This window comes from Anomaloglossus baeobatrachus, chromosome 11, assembly GCF_048569485.1.
Source record: "Anomaloglossus baeobatrachus isolate aAnoBae1 chromosome 11, aAnoBae1.hap1, whole genome shotgun sequence".
Classification (NCBI taxonomy): Eukaryota; Metazoa; Chordata; class Amphibia; order Anura; family Aromobatidae; genus Anomaloglossus; species Anomaloglossus baeobatrachus.
Window position 1 is genome coordinate 42,829,097 of NC_134363.1, and position 24,309 is coordinate 42,853,405.

The 24,309-nt window shown below is 47.5% G+C and overlaps 2 protein-coding genes across 2 annotated transcripts in view; one reads left to right on the forward strand and one right to left on the reverse strand.

Moving 5' to 3' along the window:
* Positions 1-218: 218 nt before the first annotated feature.
* On the reverse strand, positions 219-13,587 carry AKT1S1 (AKT1 substrate 1). The gene is made up of 5 exons (XM_075329173.1): positions 13,503-13,587; positions 10,161-10,658; positions 2,465-2,545; positions 778-929; positions 219-695 (listed from the first exon to the last, which is right to left on the reverse strand). The coding sequence occupies exons 2-5, from the start codon at positions 10,636-10,638 to the stop codon at positions 561-563; spliced, it is 846 nt and encodes a 281-aa protein (XP_075185288.1). The 5' UTR covers positions 10,639-10,658; positions 13,503-13,587; the 3' UTR covers positions 219-560.
* A 4,719-nt stretch (positions 13,588-18,306) lies between these two features.
* Positions 18,307-24,309, forward strand: part of TBC1D17 (TBC1 domain family member 17) — a 123,431-nt gene continuing 117,428 nt past the window's right edge. The window contains exons 1-3 of the mRNA XM_075329284.1: positions 18,307-18,360; positions 21,212-21,310; positions 23,054-23,128. Coding sequence (XP_075185399.1) covers positions 18,340-18,360; positions 21,212-21,310; positions 23,054-23,128 — 195 coding nt within the window. The 5' untranslated portion in view covers positions 18,307-18,339. The remainder of the gene's footprint in view (positions 18,361-21,211; positions 21,311-23,053; positions 23,129-24,309) is intronic.

The window sequence follows — 24,309 nt, forward strand, 5'->3', positions numbered from 1 at the left end:
AACTATTAGCCGCTGCCACTCAAAAAGCTGCTCATTTTACAAATCCTATACATCCTTGCTGACCACTAAAGGCATGTATAGAATCAGCCTGATAGCGCCAGTATAGCACTGGCTTTAGGTTATATAGGAAAATCCTGGTGGTTGGTGTGCTTTAAGCTCTGGATGATCCCATGCCAGATTAAAGGAATTGTACACAGACAGAAGAAACCACCAATATGTCGCATGTTGTGCATTTTCTCTTTATTTGGAGGCATTAAAAAAAGAAAATGAAAGGGGGAGGGGGGGGTAAAATTTGTTTTTTCGTTTCATTGAGTGAATGAACGGCACACTTATTTGTTGGGAAGTCAGATTACTTTGGTATAAAAAGAAAACGTTTTAAAAAAGGGGGAATTTAAAATGCATTTGCCCCCCACATTAGGCAGTGAACCAGTCAGCCCCCTAATGGGTGGGTGCTTTGTGGGAGGAGGGGGGGGGGTAGTTTCAAATCATGGAGCTTCATCTGCTGATTTGTATTCTGACAGTAAAGTCTTAGTGTTCAGACCATGGTCAGATGAAGCCACTTAATACTTTCTGTACTTGGTCTGGAAGTCTCCGGTGTTCAGGCGAGGACGGGGGAGGTCGCCGAATGGTTGGGAGTTGTCGTGAGCCAGGGCTCTCATGCTAGCAGCGATTCGGTCCAGGTCTGGAGAAGGCGGCTGCGGAGAGAAGGAAGGATTACAATATCTAGTCTCAGGTTCCAGCAGTGGTTCCAAGCCATGCTAAGATCTTAGCCCTCACCTTGCCACCTTCTTCATCTACTGGTCTATTGGTCTGTCTCTTCTCCTTGAAGCCCCAGACGGGCACAGTGACCGGCAGAGACTTGGCGTACTGCTGGATGTTGCGGTGCGGTGGAGGCAGCTGCCCCGGAGCATCTTCCGTCAGGCTGCCATCTTAAAAGGAGACACATTTGTTAGTATATTTTGTCTGATTTGCAAATTAACTTGAAAATTATCCCTGGTTTCCCATCTTAGCACTGCCTTAAAGGGATTGCAAGGACTTTTAGATTTGCTACTTGCTGTTTAGGTCCCTGGCCACCTCTGCAACACAAAAAAAAAAAAAAAAAAAATAAAAAAAAAACACACGTGGACAGTTTCCTAGGCAGGGGCAAGACCATGCTGCAGACCTATAATGAACAGCTTCCCAGGGGTGTTCTCCAAATTCTTTATTCCATCAGATCATATGCAATGTTTCGCCCCACAATTGGGCTGTGTCAAGGATTTGATGCTTGACAAAGCCCATTTGTGGGGCGAAACGCTATACATTATCTGATTGAATAATCAGATTGTGTAATATTACACATGATCTATAATTACACACTATCTGATTTAATCAGGTCTAAATAATCTGATAAATGTGATGTATGCATCTATAATATATATTACACGCTAATTATATATTGTGTGCAATATAATACATTATATATGATCTGATTAAATCAGATCATGTGTAATATATTTTACACAATTATATATTACACAATATATAATATATATGTATTATACACCGATTACTCAGATCATATGTTTGTGTAAAATTATTTACACATTACATTTTACACAAAGATAATATATGATCTAATTTAATGAGTAATATATTACACAATATATAATCGTGTAATATATTTTACACAAACATTATCTGATTTAATCAGATCATATATAGTGTGTAATACATCACATATATGTGATATTACACGATATATGATCTGATTATTTAATCAGATCAAGTATAGGTATAAAATATATATTACATAATATATTGTGCAATATACACTACATATATTTTACATACATGTGTGAAATATATGTAGTATATTGCACACTATATAATATTTTATACATACACTTGATCTGATTAAATCAGATCATATATAGCGTTTTGCCACAAATGGGCTTTGTCAGGCATCAAATCCTTGACAAAGCCCATTTGTGGGGCGAAACACATAAGGGGATGGATTGGGGGGGGGGGGGGGGAGAAGAGATAAAACAAAAAAACAAAACACGCTATTGAGAACACCCCTGGGATGTTGTCTGTTACTTATAGCTATACAATGGAAGCCGAGTGGATCCCTTGGACCTGGACCTGACTCGCATCCCTTTGAGTGAAGGAGTCTATGGTAAGGCGCTGCAAACCACCCTTGCTGCAGACCTGTCAATCATCCAGAAGTGCAGAGTCCTTGGCAAGCTGTGAGCAGTGCACTCTTAAAGGGGCAGCCACATCTTCTCAAGATGTCTTATTCACATGCCAGTACATTGGCTGCAGTTCTTGGCCCTTGATCTGAATCACAGCATTAAACCCTTTGATGCCATGCAGGTCTGGAGATACTTCGTCACGGGCCACAAGATGCAAATCATGTGATTAAGCCTCCGAGGCACTACATGCCTTCAAGGAGGTAACGAAGGCTCAAATCTAAAGCAGGACTCACCATCTGTACTCTCCTCCTGATCCGATTCAAAGAAGGGTTCACAGTCTTGGCTATTTGAATCTTCATCCATTAGAAAAAGTCCTGGATTTAAGAAAAGGAGAACAAAGTGACATTCTGTGCCTGCTGCAGTGTATAATAAGCAATACAACAGCACCACCTGGTGGACAAGTGATCACTTAGCACACAAGTTATGCATTCAGTGACAAGGCTAGAGATTAACACAAGGGCAGAGGTTTCTTGTGCAGGCATTAAGAAAACCCAGCTGTATCTGGATGAAGATGGTGCAAACGTGCTCCAAGACAGGTACTATGGTGCAACAAGGCACCAAGTTCTACAAGAGGGGGTTGGAGCTTTTCTGTTTGCAACCGGCTGCACCCTTCAGATGGTAAAATGCATCACCTAGTCATGGAATCCATACGCAGGTATCAAATCAGGCAAGAAATTGGGAGAAATACGATTTACATGGACTTATCCGCATCAGACCTTGAACAATGGGAATTATGTCTGCACAGTGCCACCTAGTGGACACAACTGGTAAAGCCAGGAAGATTACTAAAACCTTAAGATTTTGTCCTGACTAATCTGATAGCAGCATGATGTAGGGGCAGAGGTCCTGATGCCAGGTGGTGTCACTTACTGTAGTTCATAAAATCATGGTTTAAGCAGTAGTAAATATTACAGGACTACTTGGCGTGCTGCAGGTAGTCCAGCATATTCATGAGCTCTGTATAACTGCAGATCTTACTCACAGCAAGTTGGGCTGCAGTGTGTACATCGCCCTGGCCAAAAACTGATGCTCTAGCAGGATACAGCTAAACCCCCACTAAGTGGAGACATCACAGGTGCAGGAGAAGCACATCACACACACACCTTCATGGAATGGAGGGGAGGTGACTGCTACATGATAAAACTGCACACAAGTGGCTTGCATAGAGCGCTGTTCACATGCAGATGACACAGTCACAAACCCGCAGCCTATTAGGTAACGCCCTTCTATTAGATCAGGCGGGCTGCCAAGCCGTACTCCACTGTATATCATGCACGGACAGACACTCTTTAGCTGTATCCTGCTAGAGCATCAGTTTTTGGCCAGGGCGATGTACACACTGCAGCCCAACTTGCTGTGAGTAATACTTGATTTTTGGAGGACATTATCCTCTTATTGTTGCTTTTTTTATATTTAGTGTAGGGACCTACAGACATGAGGTCCCTTGACGAGGGTGTAGGCTTACGTTTTATGGCCATAAATACCAACAAAAACCTCATATTTTTTTGTTTGTACAGGATACAGCCAGGCCCCTTTCTGTTGGGCCTTGCATTGTAGAGTGTCTGTCCGTGCATGATATACAGTGGAGTACGGCTTGGCAGCCCGCCTGATCTAATAGAAGGGCGTTACCTAATAGGCTGCGGGTTTGTGACTGTGTCATCTGCATGTGAACAGCGCTCTATGCAAGCCACTTGTGTGCAGTTTTATCATCTAGCAGTCACCTCCCCTCCATTCCATGAAGGTGTGTGTGTGATGTGCTTCTCCTGCACCTGTGATGTCTCCACTTAGTGGGGGTTTAGCTGTATCCTGCTAGAGCATCAGTTTTTGGCCAGGGCGATGTACACACTGCAGCCCAACTTGCTGTGAGTAATACTTGATTTTTGGAGGACATTATCCTCTTATTGTTGCTTTTTTTATAACTGCAGATCTACAGCAAAGAAAACTGATTTTATCAAAATGACAGCAAACAGCTCAGTAAGTGACATCACTGGAATCAGGGTCTCTGTATTATGCTGCTCTCAGATGGGGAGGAAAAACCTGGTGACAGATTCCCTTTAAAAGGGAATATCCTATTCCAATATGTAGTAGGGGGGGGTAAGATAGGCAAATGCCTCCAATTAGAAGTTCTAGCAATGTCTTACTTCATGTGCAGGGCATTGCAGCTGCAACATCAATGGTTACATCCACTCATAGTAATCATGGATTCCCAAGCTGCAATGCCCTGCACATGAGGTAAGCCAAAATGAAATACATACAATTAGCTATATTATGAGAACTATACTAGAGTTAATTGGTACTTGCCATGTCTTACCTCATGTGCAGGGCATTGTAGTCTAGGAATCAATAGTTGAGTGGATTCAACCATTTGTACTCAAGCTGCAATGCCCTGCAGATTACCTTAGGTAAGACAGCAAATTCCTACAATTAGAAACCTAGTACTCTGACAAGGCCAATTGTATGTATTTGCCCTGCACATGATAGAGCTACGTCTCAGGAGAATACTAGATTTCTAGGTCTCACCTAATGTGCAGGGCAAATCCACACAGTTAGCTATATCAGAGTACTAGGTTTCTAATTGTAGGCATTTTCTGCCTTACCCAATCTGCAGGGCATTGCAGCTTAGCTCAAGCTATGGATTCCTTGACTACAATGCCCTGCACATGATGTAAGAAATAGAAAAGTACCAATGAGAAATTTAGTACAGTTCTCCTGATCTAGCTAATTGTATTTGCTGTCTTACCTCATTTGCAGGGCATTGCAGCTGCAGTTCCCATGGTTATATACACATACTAACCATGGATACCCAAGCTACAATGCCCTGCGGATAAGGTAAGAGACATAACAGATATGTACAATTATATATCAGGAGAATTACTAAATTCCTACTGTCTAACCTCATGTGCAGGTATTGCAGCATCCACTCATACCAACCATGGTTTCTAAGCTACAATGCCTGGCAGATAAGGTAGGAGATATAAATATATTATATATATAAAAAAATAAATAAATCAGGAGAATACTAAATTTATGATGCGTTACCTCATGTGCAGGTCACTGCAGCATCCACTCATACCAACCATGGATTCTAAACTGGAATGCCCTGCATATCAGGTAACAGGACATAGCAAATATGTACAATTAGCTATATCAGGAGAACTACACTAGATTTTTAATTGTATGTATTTGCTATGCTTTACCTCATGTGCAGAGCATTGCAGCTTAACAATCTATGGTACAAGTGGATGTAATCATGGATACTGCAGCTGCAAAGCCCTGCACATGAGGTAAGACATTACTATATTATGAGAACTATACATTTCTAATTGGAGGCATTTGCCATTAGACCTACTACATATTGGGATAGGATCACCCCTTTAAGTCTTAGCCCTAAACATCAAATAGCACTGGATAAGATAGAGAGCTTTATTGCCTCCCTAATGCAACCATTACAAGCTATTGGGTGGGGGAGGAATGGTCTGGAATGATTGATGCCCCTCCAAACCCTACCCCCACCCATCAGCTGTTTGCTCCATGTGCTTACATGCAGCCTATATGGTAGCCTCTGCAGCACTTTTATCAAAGCTGTGCTGCAGCAGCCAATAGGAAACAAACAAGTGTTGGATTGCCACTGATCAATACTATATCTGGACATTCCCTTTAAAATTTCTCTTATGGCAGCAGTGCAAGGCTGAGCTATAGGGAAACCAAAGGCTCCCAACTTGTTAGAGCGCCCCTTAATGTGACCTGGCCGAGAACCCCTTTATCACGGCTTGATAATGTAGTCACTTCCCAATGCACAATTAATAGACCACACAATTGTTCTCGGCAGCACGTTGTCCTGCATGATTAGCAATGTGCTGCCGAGAACAATGGCAGCCTCTCGATTGCTCAGCATGACGTCAGGTATTACATGATTGTGCCATTTAACCCCTGAGAGAATGGGCAATGCCAAGTACCTGTCCGTTAAGTAACAGTCACCCCTTTTGCTCTCCTTTGCAGATTGCAGACAGCCATGGATGTGCAGCCGTCACCTTTTGCAGACAGACATTTCTGATTGTGGAGCCTCCATTGCTCTGGTGGTTGTTTCCAGGCGGTGACAGCAGTGATCCGGCCAGCGCTGTCAGCAGCACCTCCAGAAGAGATCACCCCTACCCAGTGCTGTCCAGGAATCCCCATGATGGTAGTGATCTCTAGCAGAGGCTTCCTCTGTAGTTTCACAGCCTTGTACACATCATAGAAGACCAAAATACAAACCGTTCTGCAAGAGCAGCAATCCTAACGCTGCATCTATCATTGCACAATAACCACAACCACATCAGGAGGTCAGCCCTGTGACCATAACCCAATATTACATGCAAAAAAAAAATAAATATGCAGTTCTATTGTTTTTTGCACAGTGCAGGTCACCCAGTGTGAGGAGGTCGGTTTGGGGATATTTTGCCGACTTTCAGTATGTCAGCGCGTCCTTGTAGTGGCCTAAATAGATAAGACAGAGGCTCCTTCAGGATCCTGACTTCAGAATGGAAGCAGAGCACGGGCAGTGGTATAAAGATTGTGGTCAGGGATCATGACCGGGCCCAGGAGTGCAGGGGGCCCGCGGACCCCAGAACCTATATGTGCATCCATCCAGCTGAAATACATTGCAGTGCAGGGACCCAACAGGTATCTGTGCTGCAGTGTGCTGGCCACCAATTAAGGCTATGAATATTCACTGCTCCCACACCCATAATCCAGGGCATGGGGGGCAGCAAATATTCTGACAACATTTTAAGTGGGCATGCATGAGAGTGACATGCACCGCATCGCTTACATGCTGGTCAGTTGTCCTCTGGTGCTGGCATGCAGGCACTGTGGAAGCGTGTGTAATAGTTTAGTTGCTACTACTACTGTCCAGCGTGCTGGGAGGCCATATACCAGCACGGGGCCACAAAGATGGTGATATGATGCCCCCATATACAAGAGCATGGGGGCCCGCCCCCATATACAAGAGCATGGGGGCCCGCCCCCATATACAAGAGCATGGGGGCCCGCCCCCATATACAAGAGCATGGGGGCCCGCCCCCATATACAAGAGCATGGGGGCCCGCCCCCATATACAAGAGCATGGGGGCCCGCCCCCATATACAAGAGCATGGGGGCCCGCCCCCATATACAAGAGCATGGGGGCCCGCCCCCATATACAAGAGCATGGGGGCCCGCCCCCATATACAAGAGCATGGGGGCCCGCCCCCATATACAAGAGCATGGGGGCCCGCCCCCATATACAAGAGCATGGGGGCCCGCCCCCATATACAAGAGCATGGGGGCCCGCCCCCATATACAAGAGCATGGGGGCCCGCCCCCATATACAAGAGCATGGGGGCCCGCCCCCATATACAAGAGCATGGGGGCCCGCCCCCATATACAAGAGCATGGGGGCCCATGGATGGTGATATGATGGGGCCATATATACCAAAGTGGGGGACATACCAGCATAAAGTCATGATGGGGGGGGGTCATACACCAGGAATGTGTCTAGGACAGGGAAAAGGGGGGGGCCGGATTAAACTTTGCACTGGGGCCCGTTGGACTCTAGTGACTGCTGAGTACAGGTGAAACTCATGATCCTCAAGTTCTGGACCTACTGGATGCCTAAAAACAAAGTCTTATAGACATTCACTGCTGTGTTACTACAGGAGGGAGCCCATTGGGTGATCGTGCTGCTGACACCATCATAAGCCACTTCATATAGACAAAAGACTGACTGCACTCCTCAACGTGTGAACAGGTGCATAACTGAACATGACAAAAAGACAGTTTGCACTCTGATATCTATCAGATTTATCAGAGTGCAAACCATCATAATCCAGGCCAGGACAGCTCATATTAGGCAGGTTCCTCCTTATGCACAGACATGTCAGTCTAGGGAAGCGGAGAAGGTGTCAGGGAGGTCTGGAGCGGCCTCATGGGTGCAATAACGAAGCCTCCAACTTGTGCTGCAGGACATAGTTGCCTTTAAAGTTTTAAAAAGGTCCTTATCTATTAACTCTTATTCCCCTCAGGAGCACTGGGTGCCATCATTACACCCATTAGAAGTGCCATCACCCAACACCAAGACTAAACTTACCTGGTTGAAGTGGTATAGCCATAGGGGCATATACTGTACATCATTTCTATGCCAAGTTACCTACATACATAATATGTTTTAGACCCTATATTAGCATCTGTTTTCCATGAGACAAGAAAAAAAAAAAAAAATATAAAATAAAAACACTTTTGTTCCTCTGTTACACCTCCTGGAAATGCATGATGAAGTTAAGTAGATGCTACAAAATCCTGGTAAATCCTGTATTTTCTGGACTGCAAGATGCATGCCCCCAAAAACAGGGTAAAATGGGGGTGCATCTTATGAGGATATGGCTTACTGGGCAGTGTAGTGGTGTCAAAAAGCAGGGCTGGCGATGCTGAGTGTCAGCAGCAGTGAGCACCATTGAGTGGCCCGTGGTTGACACGAACTTCAAGAAAGTGACTGGAGGTGGCACGTGTGCAGACTGATGGGATGGACTTCAAGAAGATGGCCACTTTGGTCTGTCTCCGTGGCCAATTTTCTTGAAGTCCATTGTGTCAACCACAGGCAATGGAGCCTAGTCAGATTAGGCACCCACCGCCACAGCGACACCCCTGCTGCGGCACGCAACCCTCCCCGACACCCCTGCTGCGGCACGCAACCCTCCCCGACACCCCTGCTGCGGCACGCAACCCTCCCCGACACCCCTGCTGCGGCACGCAACCCTCCCCGACACCCCTGCTGCGGCACGCAACCCTCCCCGACACCCCTGCTGCGGCACGCAACCCTCCCCGACACCCCTGCTGCGGCACGCAACCCTCCCCGACACCCCTGCTGCGGCACGCAACCCTCCCCGACACCCCTGCTGCGGCACGCAACCCTCCCCGACACCCCTGCTGCGGCACGCAACCCTCCCCGACACCCCTGCTGCGGCACGCAACCCTCCCCGACACCCCTGCTGCGGCACGCAACCCTCCCCGACACCCCTGCTGCGGCACGCAACCCTCCCCGACACCCCTGCTGCGGCACGCAACCCTCCCCGACACCCCTGCTGCGGCACGCAACCCTCCCCGACACCCCTGCTGCGGCACGCAACCCTCCCCGACACCCCTGCTGCGGCACGCAACCCTCCCCGACACCCCTGCTGCGGCACGCAACCCTCCCCGACACCCCTGCTGCGGCACGCAACCCTCCCCGACACCCCTGCTGCGGCACGCAACCCTCCCCGACACCCCTGCTGCGGCACGCAACCCTCCCCGACACCCCTGCTGCGGCACGCAACCCTCCCCGACACCCCTGCTGCGGCACGCAACCCTCCCCGACACCCCTGCTGCGGCACGCAACCCTCCCCGACACCTGAGCCCACAGTATCTCCGACCCTCCTGACCCACATCCCACTCCTCAGCATTGCTGACCGTCTCCTGTGACCTTCCTGAGCCGCTCCACCATGGCAAGACATTAGGATTATAAAACGAACTCTCATTTTAACATTTTTTTCCTCCTCTAAATGTGGGGTGCATCTTATAAGCCGAATTATACAGTAAGTGACGTGCACTAAAAGCCATTACTAGGCGGATGTGGCGTCCAGTTGTCAGATTCTCAGAAGGAATAATGAGGTAGTCAGAAGAAATGCACCAAGGAGGACGTCTTGAGGTGGGGTATCCAGGACCACTCGACAACCCCTACACACCTAATGAGACCTGTGCATGATTGGTGGACATTTCTTGGTCACTAGACAACCCCTCTACATAATTCAGAGATGTCATGGGCACTGGATAACCCCTGTAAGAAAGTGGATTAGATGGCGGCCATGTAGACTGCAAAAAACAAACAAAAAAAAACCCAAAAAATAATCCGATGTGGCCCGTCAGTGCAGCCCTCACCTGTTGTATCACTAGGAGCATTGTCAGTAGCCCTAATCAAAGGCCCCTCCTTGTAGTCGTCATCATAGTCTTCGTCAGGAGAGGCCAGATTTGGGAGCTGCTCGGGCATCAGAGTCTGTGGCCCCTGCTTGGCCCGCTCATTGTCCTCCAGCGCAGAGAAGCCCTCCTTGCCGTATATAGAAGGGTAGCTCTTGGAGTAAGAGTTCCTGCCCCCAGCGCCCTCTTTGGTGGCCTTGTTGATGGGCATGGGGCTGGTATAGGCGGTGGTTTTGTGCACCACGGTAATGTCCTCGATGTAACGCTGGGTGGCCTCCAGGAGCACGCCGCTCCCGTGCACCGTGTACCCGTAACCGGTGAACAGCTTCGGCTTGTATGCCGTGATTAGCACAATGTCATTTCCAGTCTGTCTACGATACTTGTCCGCAGCCGTGATCAGGGCTTCCCAGGCCTCCTTGTGGTTGTCAACCATGTCACTCATGATGGAGAGATGTCGTCAATCTGCAAGAAAATAGTGGAAAAGGTATTACAACCCCAAACATGTGCAGACCTCAGAAATTTAAACGCAACTATGACCCTTATGGAGAAGACAACACGCAGTCAGATAAAGCCACCGGAAGAACGTGGGACTACCAGCACTAGGTCAGAGGCTAAACCATCATCCAGGGGATTTAAATCCCAATCTAGATTGTTGGGGGCCTTTGTCTACAATACTGTTATAGACCTCAGTACCATAGACAATGAATGGAGCACATACTTCACCTCTACTCCAAACTAGGAGCTGGGTCTTCTGAAGACCCTCAATGAACTCCCTATTCAATGGAGAACTTAAATATTTGGAATAACCCTTTAAGTGAGGAGGATGATTAGGCCTTTGCATAATGTTCTACAATTCACCCCCCCACCCCCTTGGTGGTGGGTTAACCTCTTCGCAAGGTTTGAGAGGCTTGTTACTAGAAGTGGGTTAAAGGGGGTTGTCCACTACTTTTATATTGACGGTCTACACTTAGGATGGGTCATTAATGTCTGATCGGCCAGGGTCCGATGCTCCGCACCCCCTCTTGGTGTCAGCAGGAAATGCTCAGTTCCGGAGCTGCCGCAACCAGGTACTGCACATAGGCCTCCTATTGATTTCAATGGGAAGCAGATGTGCAGTATCAGTTGACATGGCAGCTCCAGAACTGAGAACAGCTGATCGGTGGGGGGGAGGGGGGGGGTGTGCCGGACCCCCACCGATTAGACATTGATGGCCTATATACAAAGTAGTGGGCAACCTCCCAATTGCAGGAAATAAGATTTAACAGCCAGAACAGGGGAGAGCTAATATTTTAAACCCACCCTTAAAGGGATTTTCCACAGGATAAGTGATGTTTGGGGTCTTACCCCCTTCACTGATCACCAGAGTAGGGTCTTTACACCCCCATTCCTCATCACTTGAGGGCAGCAGGGAGGTGCTGAAGCGATGCATGGAGTATGATCAAACATCTCAAGTCATAGGTGGGTGATCAACACCCCTCCTCCAATGACTTATTCAAGACCCCCTTTTACAAATTGAGTCTCAGCTACACCTTTCTAGAAGTTAAAGAAAGCCCAACGTACTTATTCCAGCAGTCACACGGCACTTCTGATTGGCTGAGAGCCTCCTAAAGGTGGTGTAATGCTTTCAGCCACTCAAAGCTAGAGTAGCAAGTACACCAGCCTCATCAGGTCTGCAGTTTGTATTGAGAGATCTGGCAGACCATTATAAAAACATCTAGCAGATGTCTCATGGATAAATCATCTTTATGTTAATGAGTTCTTCCAGGCTATGGGGCGCCTCCACATGTCATTAGCATTATTGTCACCACCATAGCCTGTGGTTCCTGCTCAGTAAGTGTCCCAACATTAGCCGTGTTCCACCCTCCAAAAGGGCATTGGCAGGTAGTAGCCACTTCTGGTCCAGTGACCCCCAGTACCCTGTGGAAAGGTGCTCTCCCCGTTTCCTCCAGAGGGCAGACCACCACAGGTTAACATCGCAACATTTAATGCATAGGAACTATATGTCACAGGCAGATTGACACTACTAGGCTGCAAAAAACAAATGCTATTGAAGTGTGAAGGCGCCCCATAGCCTGGAAGAACACAACAAAGGAAACTGCACACCCTTATGTGGCAAATATGTCTGAAGTGCAGAGGTGGAGGCCATTTTCAAGGTATGATGCATCCCATAGCCTGGAAGAACTCATTAACAAAGGGAACTGCATACTACTAGGTAGCAAGAATAATGCTTAGTGCAGAGGCACCCCATAGCCTGGAATAACGCAATAACAGGGAACTACACACTATTAGGTAACAGGAATTATGCAAATTAGGTACAGAGACACCCCATAGCCTGGAATAACTCATTAACAAAGGAAGCTGCATGTTACTAGATGGCAATTATGCCAATTAAGTGCAGAGGTGGGGTAGGTATGATACACCCCATAGCCTGGAAAAAATTAACAAAAAAATCATGATCTCTTAACAAGAAGGCATCTAGGTAAGTCTATTGTCAGACTCCCATTACCTGTATGGTCAAAGTGGTGACACATTCCCTTTAAAAATGCTTGCACTGTATTGTTGCAAAATGAGTTAACTGAGAAACCATCAGTGAGCTCCTCACTGAGCTCTCAGCTGATTTGAACCACAAGATTATAGTAAGATCACATTACATGAATGGGGAATTTCTATGCCCTTTCCAAAATATTGTAGCAAGGCCAAAGCCCAATCAGAACCCTGTTGGAAGTGAATGGGTCAAACAGTCAAGAGTGGCAGTTGGACAGGGGCTGCAGTTAGACATGGGCCTTGATACACCATAAGGTGCAACATTGCAGTTTCCTTAATAAAAAGGGGATATTATTAACCCCAAAACACAGGCATTTACATAAGGGCTCCCAGGAAGTGGACATCCCCTTTAAGCTCCTTTGTACCATCCTTCAAGATTACGGTGAGTGAACAGAACATTCACAGCTGAGGGTTTGCTACAATCAGGTCCCCAGCTCCAATTTACAGAAGAGATTGCCACAAAGCCAAGTAGGAGCAAGAAAAACCCTCAAGGAAGAGGAAGAAGACCATGTAGAGAGTGCTATTGCTCCCTGTTATCAGCCTGGCTGTGGCCAATAGGGGGCTGCTCCCTCCAGAAGCAGTTTACTTTAGGTTGGGGGTTAGTAATAAAGACAGGAGCTGCAGAACTACAAGTCCTAGCATGCCAGCTAGGAGAAGTGCATGCTGGGAGCTGTAGTTCTGCAGAAGGTCCAGTTTTGGAGGCAAAAAGCAGTTGCATGGCCTCGGTATAGGGGGGAAACAACGAGCAGACACACTTGTTACCTGCAGCCTGATCCGAGCCCAGAAACCCTCAAGGGTCGCACAACCACAAGCGTCACAACCGACCTATCCCAGCCGCCCGCCCACCTCTCTTTATAGCCCGTAGCCCCGCCCCTTCGTCCTATCCACGCCCACCGTTGCGTACGTGCCAGTGACAAAAATGGCGTCTGTCTTCCCGTTCTCCCCTAAATTAGACTCCTAGCTGGTTAAATACAGTTTTTACCATCGATAATCACCCTTTGTCGTACATAGTTTAATTACCGGTTGTGCAGGCTTGAAATAGCCTTGTTGGGAGTTAGGAATTTTGCCCTTAGTCAAGATGGCGGCGGCCAGCGTGCGTCTCCTCAGCGCAGGAGGCGGCTGACACTGGCCACGCCCCCTCAGTTTGTTTATTTCATAGCGCAGATTGTTAATAGAGGAGCAGACGGTCCCAGGGGGACACGTGGTGTGGAGGGCAGCGAGCGTTATTAGGGGGCGGTGGGGAATAACGCGGGGTGTGATTCTGGGGCTAAACTGCCCACAGTGGTTCACTGAGCAACAAGTCAAATCAGGGGAACACCCTTTTAAATGATGTTTACTAATTCAAGGGGTGTATTATGCACCCCCCACCCCCAAAAAATAGTGTTGCGCCTCATCACATGCCGCAAGCGGACCGAGCCCCCCCAAAAGTCCCGAAATAACCAAAATTAATTTGTAAAAAAAATCTTCAATACTAAGGGGTTTTTTTTTTTCATTTCTTAGGAATTTTTAGAGCAAATCTTGAGTTTCTGCTAAAAAAAAAAACAAAAAAAACTGAGCAAAACGACTGTGTGAATACAACTTAAGGCCACGTGCACACACTTGAGGTTTTTTTTAAAACCATTAAACACGACTAGGTTTTAAAGCAGAAACCTCTTTTGCAGCTTTTCCTCGGAGCAGTTTCCATCAGGAGACGCTTCAAAGAGCTGACATGCACTGGGTATTTTCCACAAAAAAATAGTTTTTCAAAAGTTGTCACCAGGAAAATGCAGTCCGATCTGCAGGTGGCTTGTTGGCCCATGATGAATATTTGGTGCCTTTTTTGTTCTTAGTTTTTTTCTATGGGTATGTCCACACATCACATTATTACTATGAAAAAACGCAACATTTTAGGCCACGTTCCCACCTTGAGTGGATAAAATATGCAGAAGTGATTGTCCCACTTATGGTTTGGGCTTCAAATAAATTAGTGAAAAACTCACCAAGCACTGAGGTAAAATACTCACCAAACACTGAGGTAAAAAAAACCCTCACCAAACACTGAAGTAAAAAAGTCACCAAACACTGAAATAAAAAAGTCACCAAACACTGATGTACTAAACTCACCAAACACTGAGGTAAAAAAACTCACCAAACACTGAGGTAAGAAACTCAAACACTGAAGTAAAAAACTCACCAAACACTGAGGTAAAAAAGTCACCAAACACCGAGGTAACAAACTCACCAAACACTGAGGTAAAAACTCACCAAACACTGAGGTAAAAACTCACCAAACACTGAGGTAAAAACTCACCAAGCACTGAGGTAAAAAAACTCACCAAACACTGAAGTAAAAACTCACCAAACACTGAGATAAAAAAAACCCTCACCAAACACTGAGGTAACAAACTCACCAAACACTGAGGTAACAAACTCACCAAACACAGATAAAAAAAACCTCACCAAACACTGAGGTAACAAACTCACCAAACACAGATAAAAAAAACCTCACCAAACACTGAGGTAACAAACTCACCAAACACAGATAAAAAAAACCTCACCAAACACTGAGGTAACAAACTCACCAAACACTGAGGTAAAAACTCACCAAACACTGAGGTAAAAAACTCACCAAACACTGAGGTAAAAAACTCACCAAACAATGAGGTAAAAAAATACTCACCAAACACTAAGGTAAAAAAGTCACGAAACACTGAGTAAAAAACTCAAACAATGAAGTAAAAAACTCAAACATTGAGGTAAAATACTCACCAAACACTGAGGTAAAAACTCACCAAACACTGAGGTAAAAAACTCACCAAACACTGAGGTAAAAAACTCACCAAACACTGAGGTAAAAACTCACCAAACACTGAGGTAAAAAACTCACCAAACACTGAGGTAAAAACTCACCAAACACTGAGGTAAAAAACTCACCAAACACTGAGGTAACAAACTCACCAAACACTGAAGTAAAAAGAGGTAAATTTTAGAATGTGATCCAAAACAGTGATGAAAATGACTCCGGTGTTTATTTTTGCGGATGAGAAAAAACACTGGTCTGAAATGAGGCCTTAGGAAAAGAAATCTCCGGGGAAAAAAAAGAACATTTCCTGAAGAGGTTTCCGCTTGAACACCAGGTTTATTTTTGAACTCCTGAAAATGCCTCATGTGAACACAGCCTGAGGGTACTGTGCAATCTGGGAAACATTATACAGGGAAGGGGCCCGGGATGGGGGACATTATATAGGAAGGATCGTAGAATAGAGGACATTATACAGAGAAGGGCCCATTATAGGGGATATTATACAGAGAAGGGGCCCGGGATGGGGGACATTATATAGGGAAGGATCGTAGAATAGAGGACATTATACAGAGAAGGGCCCATTATAGGGGATATTATACAGAGAAGGGGCCCGGGATGGGGGACATTATATAGGGAAGGATCGTAGAATAGAGGACATTATACAGAGAAGGGCCCATTATAGGGGATATTATACAGAGAAGGGGCCCGGGATGGGGGACATTATATAGGGAAGGATCATAGAATAGAGGACATTATACAGAGAAGGGCCTATTATAGGGGGTATTATACAGAGAAGGGGCCCGGGATGGGGGACATTATATAGGGAAGGATCGTAGAATAGAGGACATTATACAGAGAAGGGCCCATTATAGGGGGTATTATACAGAGAAGGGGCCCGGGATGGGGGACATTATATAGGGAAGGATCATAGAATAGAGGACATTATACAGAGAAGGGCCCATTATAGGGGGTATTATACAGAGAAGGGGCCCGGGATGGGGGACATTATATAGGGAAGGATCGTAGAATAGAGGATATTATACAGAGAAGGGCCCATTATAGAGGATATTATACAGAGAAGGGGCCTGGGATGGGGGACATTATATAGGGAAGGATCGTAGAATGGAGGACATTATACAGAGAAGGGCCCATTATAGGGGATATTGTACAGAGAAGGGGCCCGGGATGCAGGACATTATACAGAGAAGGGCCCATTATAGAGGACATTATACAGAGAAAGGGCCCAGGATGCAGGACATTATCCAGAGAAGGGGCCCAGGATGGAGGACATTATACAGAGAAGGGGCGCAGGATGGAGGACATTATACAGAGAAGGGGCGCAGGATGGAGGACATTATACAGAGAAGGGGCGCAGGATGGAGGACATTATACAGAGAAGGGGCGCAGGATGGAGGACATTATCCAGAGAAGGGGCGCAGGATGGAGGACATTATACAGAGAAGGGGCGCAGGATGGAGGACATTATACAGAGAAGGGCCCATTATAGAGGACATTATACAGAGAAGGAGCCCAGGATGCAGGACATTATCCAGAGAAGGGGCGCAGGATGGAGGACATTATACAGAGAAGGGGCGCAGGATGGAGGACATTATACAGAGAAGGGGCGCAGGATGGAGGACATTATCCAGAGAAGGGGCGCAGGATGGAGGACATTATACAGAGAAGGGGCCCAGGATGCAGGACATTATACAGAGAAGGGCCCATTATAGAGGACATTATACAGAGAAGGAGCCCAGGATGCAGGACATTATCCAGAGAAGGGGCGCAGGATGGAGGACATTATACAGAGAAGGGGCGCAGGATGGAGGACATTATACAGAGAAGGGGCGCAGGATGGAGGACATTATACAGAGAAGGGGCGCAGGATGCAGGACATTATCCAGAGAAGGGGCGCAGGATGGAGGACATTATACAGAGAAGGGGCGCAAGATGGAGGACATTATCCAGAGAAGGGGCGCAGGATGGAGGACATTATACAGAGAAGGGCCCATTATAGAGGACATTATACAGAGGAGCCCAGGATGCAGGACATTATCCAGAGAAGGGGCGCAGGATGGAGGACATTATACAGAGAAGGGGCGCAGGATGGAGGACATTATCCAGAGAAGGGGCGCAGGATGGAGGACATTATACAGAGAAGGGGCGCAGGATGGAGGACATTATCCAGAGAAGGGGCGCAGGATGGAGGACATTATACAGAGAAGGGGTGCAGGATGGAGGACATTATACAGAGAAGGGGCGCAGGATGGAGGACATTATCCAGAGAAGGGGCGCAGGATGGAGGACATTATCCAGAGAAGGGGCGCAGGATGGAGGACATTATACAGAGAAGGGGCGCAGGATGGAGGACATTATACAGAGAAGGGGCGCAGGATGGAGGACATTATACAGAGAAGGGGCGCAGGATGGAGGACATTATACAGAGAAGGGGCGCAGGATGGAGGACATTATACAGAGAAGGGGCGCAGGATGGAGGACATTATACAGAGAAGGGGCGCAGGATGGAGGACATTAATATTATACAGAGCAGGGGTAGTAACACACTTCGTACTAGAATAGAATGAATGTCAGTGTGGAGACGTCTCAGACTGGTTTTAGTCACATTCCATTGCCTATTTATATATTCTGTGTTTTCCAGTCCATGTAACACGTGATATTGTACAGTTTTTCCATGAAGAACTACTGAGGAGCGCCCAAAAGGGCGGGGCTATCTCTATGGCAACCGCCTGGTATGGGGAGGTCGGGAACCAAAGCGGAAGTGACGTGTTGGACGCGGAAGTTTTGGAGCAGCTGATCATGGAGGCTGATGCTTACAGGGTGAGTTGAGGAGTCGGTGCCGAGTTTGTGGCCCCGGTCCAGGAGGACGCGGAGCGGCGGGGACGGTCACCGCTGTGCGGAGCAGTCAGCGCCGGTGAGGTGGCGCGCAGTCACCGCCAGATGGCGCTGAGGAGTGCGGGGACGGTCACTGCTGTGATCAGGTGATCTGCAGTCTTGTGACCTCTGTATACAAAGTATCGAGCTGTGCGGGATGGGGGGGTCCATGACTGATACTGTATCGTCAGCCCTCAGCATGCTGGGAGTTGTAGTTCTCAACAGGTTGGAGACCACCGAGAATAAAAGCAGGGTGTCAACTTTCTGCTGAATTTATGTATCAATTGCCCCAGATTTCAAATCCTCTAGAAGCAGTGTTTCCAGTCACGGGGTCTGTGCCCCCCCCCCCCCAGCACTGGTCTGTGTCCCCCCCCCCAGCACTGGTCTGTGTCCCCATCCTCCCCTCCCCCCTCCCCCATCACTGGTCTGTGTCCCCATCCTCCCCTCCCCCCTCCCCCAGCACTGGTCTGTGTCCCCGTCCTCCCCCATCACTGGTCTGTGTCCCCATCCTCCCCCCCCCCCCCTCCCCCATCACTGGTCTGTGTCCCCATCCTCCCCCCCCCCCCCTCCCCAGCACTGGTCTGTGCCCCCATCCTCCTCCCCCCTCTCCCAGCACTGGTCTGTGTCCCCATCCTCCCCCCCTCTCCCAGCACTGTCCTGTGCCCCCCCTCCTCTCCCAGCACTGTTCTGTGCCCCCATCCTCCCCCCTCTCCCAGCACTGGTCTGTGTCCCCATCCTCCCCCCTCTCCCAGCACTGGTCTGTGTCCCCATCCTCCCCCCTCTCCCAGCACTGGTCTGTGTCCCCATCCTCCCCCTCTCCCAGCACTGGTCTGTGTCCCCATCCTCCCCCCTCTCCCAGCACTGGTCTGTGTCCCCATCCTCCCCCCTCTCCCAGCACTGGTCTGTGTCCCCATCCTCCCCCCTCTCCCAGCACTGGTCTGTGTCCCCATCCTCCCCCCTCTCCCAGCACTGGTCTGTGTCCCCATCCTCCCCCCTCTCCCAGCACTGGTCTGTGTCCCCATCCTCCCTCCCCCCTCCCCCCCCCCAGCACTGGTCTGTGTCCCCATCCTCCCCGCCCTCCTCCCCCAGAACTGGGCTCTGTCCCCATCCTCTCCCATCCCCCAGCACTGGTCTCTGTCCTCATCCTCCCCCATCCCCCCTCCCCCAGCATTGGTCTCTGTCCCCATCCTCCCCCAGCATTGGTCTCTGTCCCCATCCTCCCCCAGCATTGGTCTCTGTCCCCATCCTCCCCCAGCATTGGTCTCTGTCCCCATCCTCCCCCAGCATTGGTCTCTGTCCCCATCCTCCCCCAGCATTGGTCTCTGTCCCCATCCTCCCCCAGCATTGGTCTCTGTCCCCATCCTCCCCCAGCATTGGTCTCTGTCCCCATCCTCCCCCAGCATTGGTCTCTGTCCCCATCCTCCCCCAGCATTGGTCTCTGTCCCCATCCTCCCCCAGCATTGGTCTCTGTCCTCATCCTCCCCCAGCATTGGTCTCTGTCCTCATCCTCCCCCAGCATTGGTCTCTGTCCCCATCCTCCCCCAGCATTGGTCTCTGTCCCCATCCTCCCCCAGCATTGGTCTCTGTCCTCATCCTCCCCCAGCATTGGTCTCTGTCCTCATCCTCCCCCAGCATTGGTCTCTGTCCTCATCCTCCCCCAGCATTGGACTCTGTCCTCATCCTCCCCCAGCATTGGTCTCTGTCCTCATCCTCCCCCAGAATTGGTCTCTGTCCCCATCCTTCCTCCTCCCCCAATCGCAGTCTCTGTCCCATTCTTCCTCCCTCTCCCGCTCTCTGTCCCCATCCTTCGACCTCTGTCTCTTTCCCCCCCTCCCCCGGTCTCTGTCCCCTTCCAATGGAAATGGTTTTTCGGTGCATTGACACCAAGCAGACATTTTGCACGTACAGAGCAGCTCCACCTATGCCCTGAACCTGCAGAACTCCTCTGTGATAATTACAGCTGGGAAACCTGTTCCACTCCTTTTCTCATATTCCTTCTGCAGAGCGGAGGCTGGAGGATGCTTTGTACCTCTGTCCTTCATGGGGTTTGGTTTAGGACCGGGGGAGGAGGGGATTGTTTTGCTTTTGCGCTTTCACTTCTTCCAAGACACAGAACTTTTTTTATTCTTCCGCCCCCATTTATGGGTTGAGTTGTAGTTTTTAATGATTGCCGGGGGTCTTCCAACCCCTCTTGATCTCTGATGATTGCTATCTATGGAGGGTTCATTCACATTAATATACAGTGTGTGTGTATATAGATATACACGGGCAGCACAGTGGCTCAGTGGTTAGCACTGCAGTCTTGTGGTGGCTCAGTGGTTAGCACTGCAGTCTTGTGGTGGCTCAGTGGTTAGCACTGCAGTTGTGTGGTGGCTCAGTGGTTAGCACTGCAGTTGTGTGGTGGCTCAGTGGTTAGCACTGCAGTCTTGTGGTGGCTCAGTGGTTAGCACTGCAGTCTTGCAGCGTTAGGGTCTTGGGTTCAAATCCCACCAAGGACACTATCTGCAAGGAGTTTGTATGTTCTCCCCGTGTTTGCGTGGGTTTCCTCCGGGGTCTCCGGTTTCCTCCCACACTCCAAAGACCTACAGATAGGGACTCTAGATTGTGAGCCCCAATGGGGACAGTGATGCCAATGTATGTAAAGCGCTGTGGAATTAATAGCGCTATATAAATGAATACAATTATTATTATTATATATGTGATATTCTGTTTCTTACTGACTTGAGCTGCAGTGTAAAGCATGGTGGGAGGGAGGGGAATAAAACAGATTACTTATTGTGTGTCTTTCCTTTTCCAGATCGTGTTTGAAAAGCACGGGGTCTTCCTACATACCAGCGCTAAAAGGCAGAATGACCAGGACTCTATGATCCCGGGGGTCATCCGTCTGATAGAGAAGGTAAAGGATAGGGGTTGTGAGCCGCATTGTGTCAGTGTATCGGATTGCAATTGGTTTTAATTACAAATGTTGCACCGTTTGCCCTCTGTGTTGGTTTCTATAGAATGAGTTAACTGGGGATCTGTCAGTGAGCTCAATCTGACAGCTTTTATTTTGAGCTGATATTTCTAACATCAGATTGCAGTTGGGTTTAATTACAAATGTTGCACCATTTGCCCTCAGTGTCGCCCTGTCTGTTGCTGGCTACAAAATGAGTTAACTGAGAATCTGTCAGTGAGCTCTTTTTTTTTTCTTTTTTTTTTTTTTCTGCTGAGCTGATATTTATAACCACACCAAAGTTGAGCCGAACTTTCATTTGATCATAACCAGGTTATATCCCCCCCCCCCCCCGATGTGAACAGGGTCTAAATCTGCTTCCGTGACAGATATTTGGAGCACAAAGACCTCTTTTCCTGGGGGAATTTTTCCCCTGCGGCTTGGGACGCCCACTGAGATGTTTGCAAAGTGTCAAGGATTCTAGAATCTTTGACAGGGGCAATTGATGGGGGCTGAAAGTCTGAGCAGAGTGTATACGTGACCCACAGCTGAGGGTTTGCTACAGTTGGATCCATTCTAGACTATTATCTGCCAGCCATAAAGTCTACAACATTAAGTTTACAAGGGTCGGAAAAGTTAAAAAAAAGGGATTTTGGCCTTATCCAAAAGATAGCAGGGGGCACAAGGGGGTGTTAAAGTCTACTTAGACCTTCGTAACTAATTTTCTTTAATTGTACCGACACATCTAAAATACAAAATACAGTAATTTTGCAACAGATTTTGATTAAAAAACAAAAAGTGTACGCAGCTCCCATGCAAACCTATGCATCTCCTGGCAACAATCAAACCCAATATATTATGATCCTGCAGCAAATATCATTGCCTAGTCCTTAGTGAAACTAGAATATTGATCCCTGCAGATTAACCCCTCGGATGCAGTGGCCAATAAATACCGCGGCATCTAAAGTGGTTTATACAGGGGGAGAGATTCTGCCACTGTCGGCCCATCAATCAAGTCAGAGGCATAAAAATGGGCACAGTACACTGCAATTCCTGAGCACTGCAATGTATTATATGAAACCATTAATTTGGTAAAATAAAAAGATTTTATTCCACAAAAATAGGAAAAAAAAAATAATAAAATAACTATATAAATTTAATATTACCATAATCGGTATGACATGTGGAAATATTTGCTTGGCAAACAGTTAAAAAATAAATGAAATAAAAATAAAAAGTTAATTAAAAAGCAAAAATCCAGACTTGTTAGGTTTTTAAAAAAACAAAAAAAAACACAGGTAAAAAAAAACCCCTGTCCCTAAAAAACAAAAACAGGGAGAGATTCTCCCACTGTCAGCCCATCAATCTAGCCAGAGGCATAAAAATGGGCACAGTACACTGCAATGCCTGAGCACTGCAGTGTATTACATGAAACATTAATTTGGTAAATTAAAAAAAATAGATCGGACTGACGTGGAAATATTTGCCTGGCAAACAGTAAAAAAAAAAAAATAAAAAATAATAAAATTAAAAAGATAAAAATGCAGATTTGTTTTTTTTTTTTTTTTTTTACCCATCATCGCCAACAAAGTTGATTAAAAAAAAATCCTGTCCTCAAAAACAAAAGCCATTGTTGTGCCATTAAGGCCCAAAATATCAAGAAAGCTTAAAGGGTCTCTAAATGTATACATGTTCTCATTTTCCTAGACGTCGGATGTGCTCCTCCAGTGGACTCCTGTAGAAGAAGATGGAGAAATGACACAGATTCATTATTCTAAAAAAGTAAGGAAATATATCCTCTGCCGATTGCCCACATTTCATCTTTTACAGGGGTATTGTTAAGATCTAATTTTGTGAGCAATTGCCTTACTGTCTTCAACTGTGATTGCTGCTCTGGGATAGAATTCTGGCTGTTTTCTATAGATAAATGTTAAACGTCTACTGAATTCTTGCTTCCGTTATTTTGAATTCTGGAACACACACCTAATATATATATTTTTCCTTTCTCCTTCCTTCTCCCTTTTGCTGCTTCCTTCTCCCTTTTGCTGCTTCCTTCTCCCTTTTGCTGCTTCCTTCTCCCTTTTGCTGCTTCCTTCTCCCTTTTGCTTCTTCCCTTCTCTCTTTTGCTCCTTCCCTTCTCCCTTTTGCTCCTTTCCTTCTCCCTTTTGCTCCTTTCCTTCTCCCTTTTGCTCCTTCCCTTCTCCCTTTTGCTCCTTCCCTTCTCCCTTTTGCTCCTTCCCTTCTCCCTTTTGCTCCTTCCCTTCTCCCTTTTGCTCCTTCCCTTCTCCCTTTTGCTCCTTCCCTTCTCCCTTTTGCTCCTTCCCTTCTCCCTTTTGCTCCTTCCCTCTCTCTTTTGCTCCTTCCCTTCTCCCTTTTGCTCCTTCCCTTCTCCCTTTTGCTCCTTCCCTTCTCCCTTTTGCTTCTTCCCTTCTCCCTTTTGCTCCTTCCCTTCTCCCTTTTGCTCCTTCCCTCTCTCTTTTGCTCCTTCCCTTCTCCCTTTTGCTCCTTTCCTTCTCCCTTTTGCTCCTTCCCTTCTCCCTTTTGCTGCTTCCTTCTCCCTTTTGCTGCTTCCTTCTCCCTTTTGCTGCTTCCTTCTCCCTTTTGCTCCTTCCCTTCTCCCTTTTGCTCCTTCCCTTCTCCCTTTTGCTCCTTCCCTCTCTCTTTTGCTCCTTCCCTTCTCCCTTTTGCTCCTTCCCTTCTCCCTTTTGCTCCTTCCCTTCTCCCTTTTGCTCCTTCCCTTCTCCCTTTTGCTCCTTCCCTTCTCCCTTTTGCTCCTTTCCTTCTCCCTTTTGCTGCTTCCTTCTCCCTTTTGCTGCTTCCTTCTCCCTTTTGCTGCTTCCTTCTCCCTTTTGCTGCTTCCTTCTCCCTTTTGCTGCTTCCTTCTCCCTTTTGCTGCTTCCTTCTCCCTTTTGCTGCTTCCTTCTCCCTTTTGCTGCTTCCTTCTCCCTTTTGCTGCTTCCTTC

What these genes read in the sequence shown, in the direction of transcription:
- AKT1S1 (XM_075329173.1), bottom strand. Translation starts at nt 10,638, where the DNA reads ATGAGTGACATGGTTGACAACCACAAGGAGGCCTGGGAAGCCCTGATC. An exon ending in TGCTCCTAGTGATACAACAG is followed by an intron (nt 2,546 to 10,160) that starts GTGAGGGCTGCA and finishes TCTTAAATCCAG; the next exon opens with GACTTTTTCTAATGGATGAA. An exon ending in TAGATGAAGAAGGTGGCAAG is followed by an intron (nt 696 to 777) that starts GTGAGGGCTAAG and finishes TTCTCTCCGCAG; the next exon opens with CCGCCTTCTCCAGACCTGGA.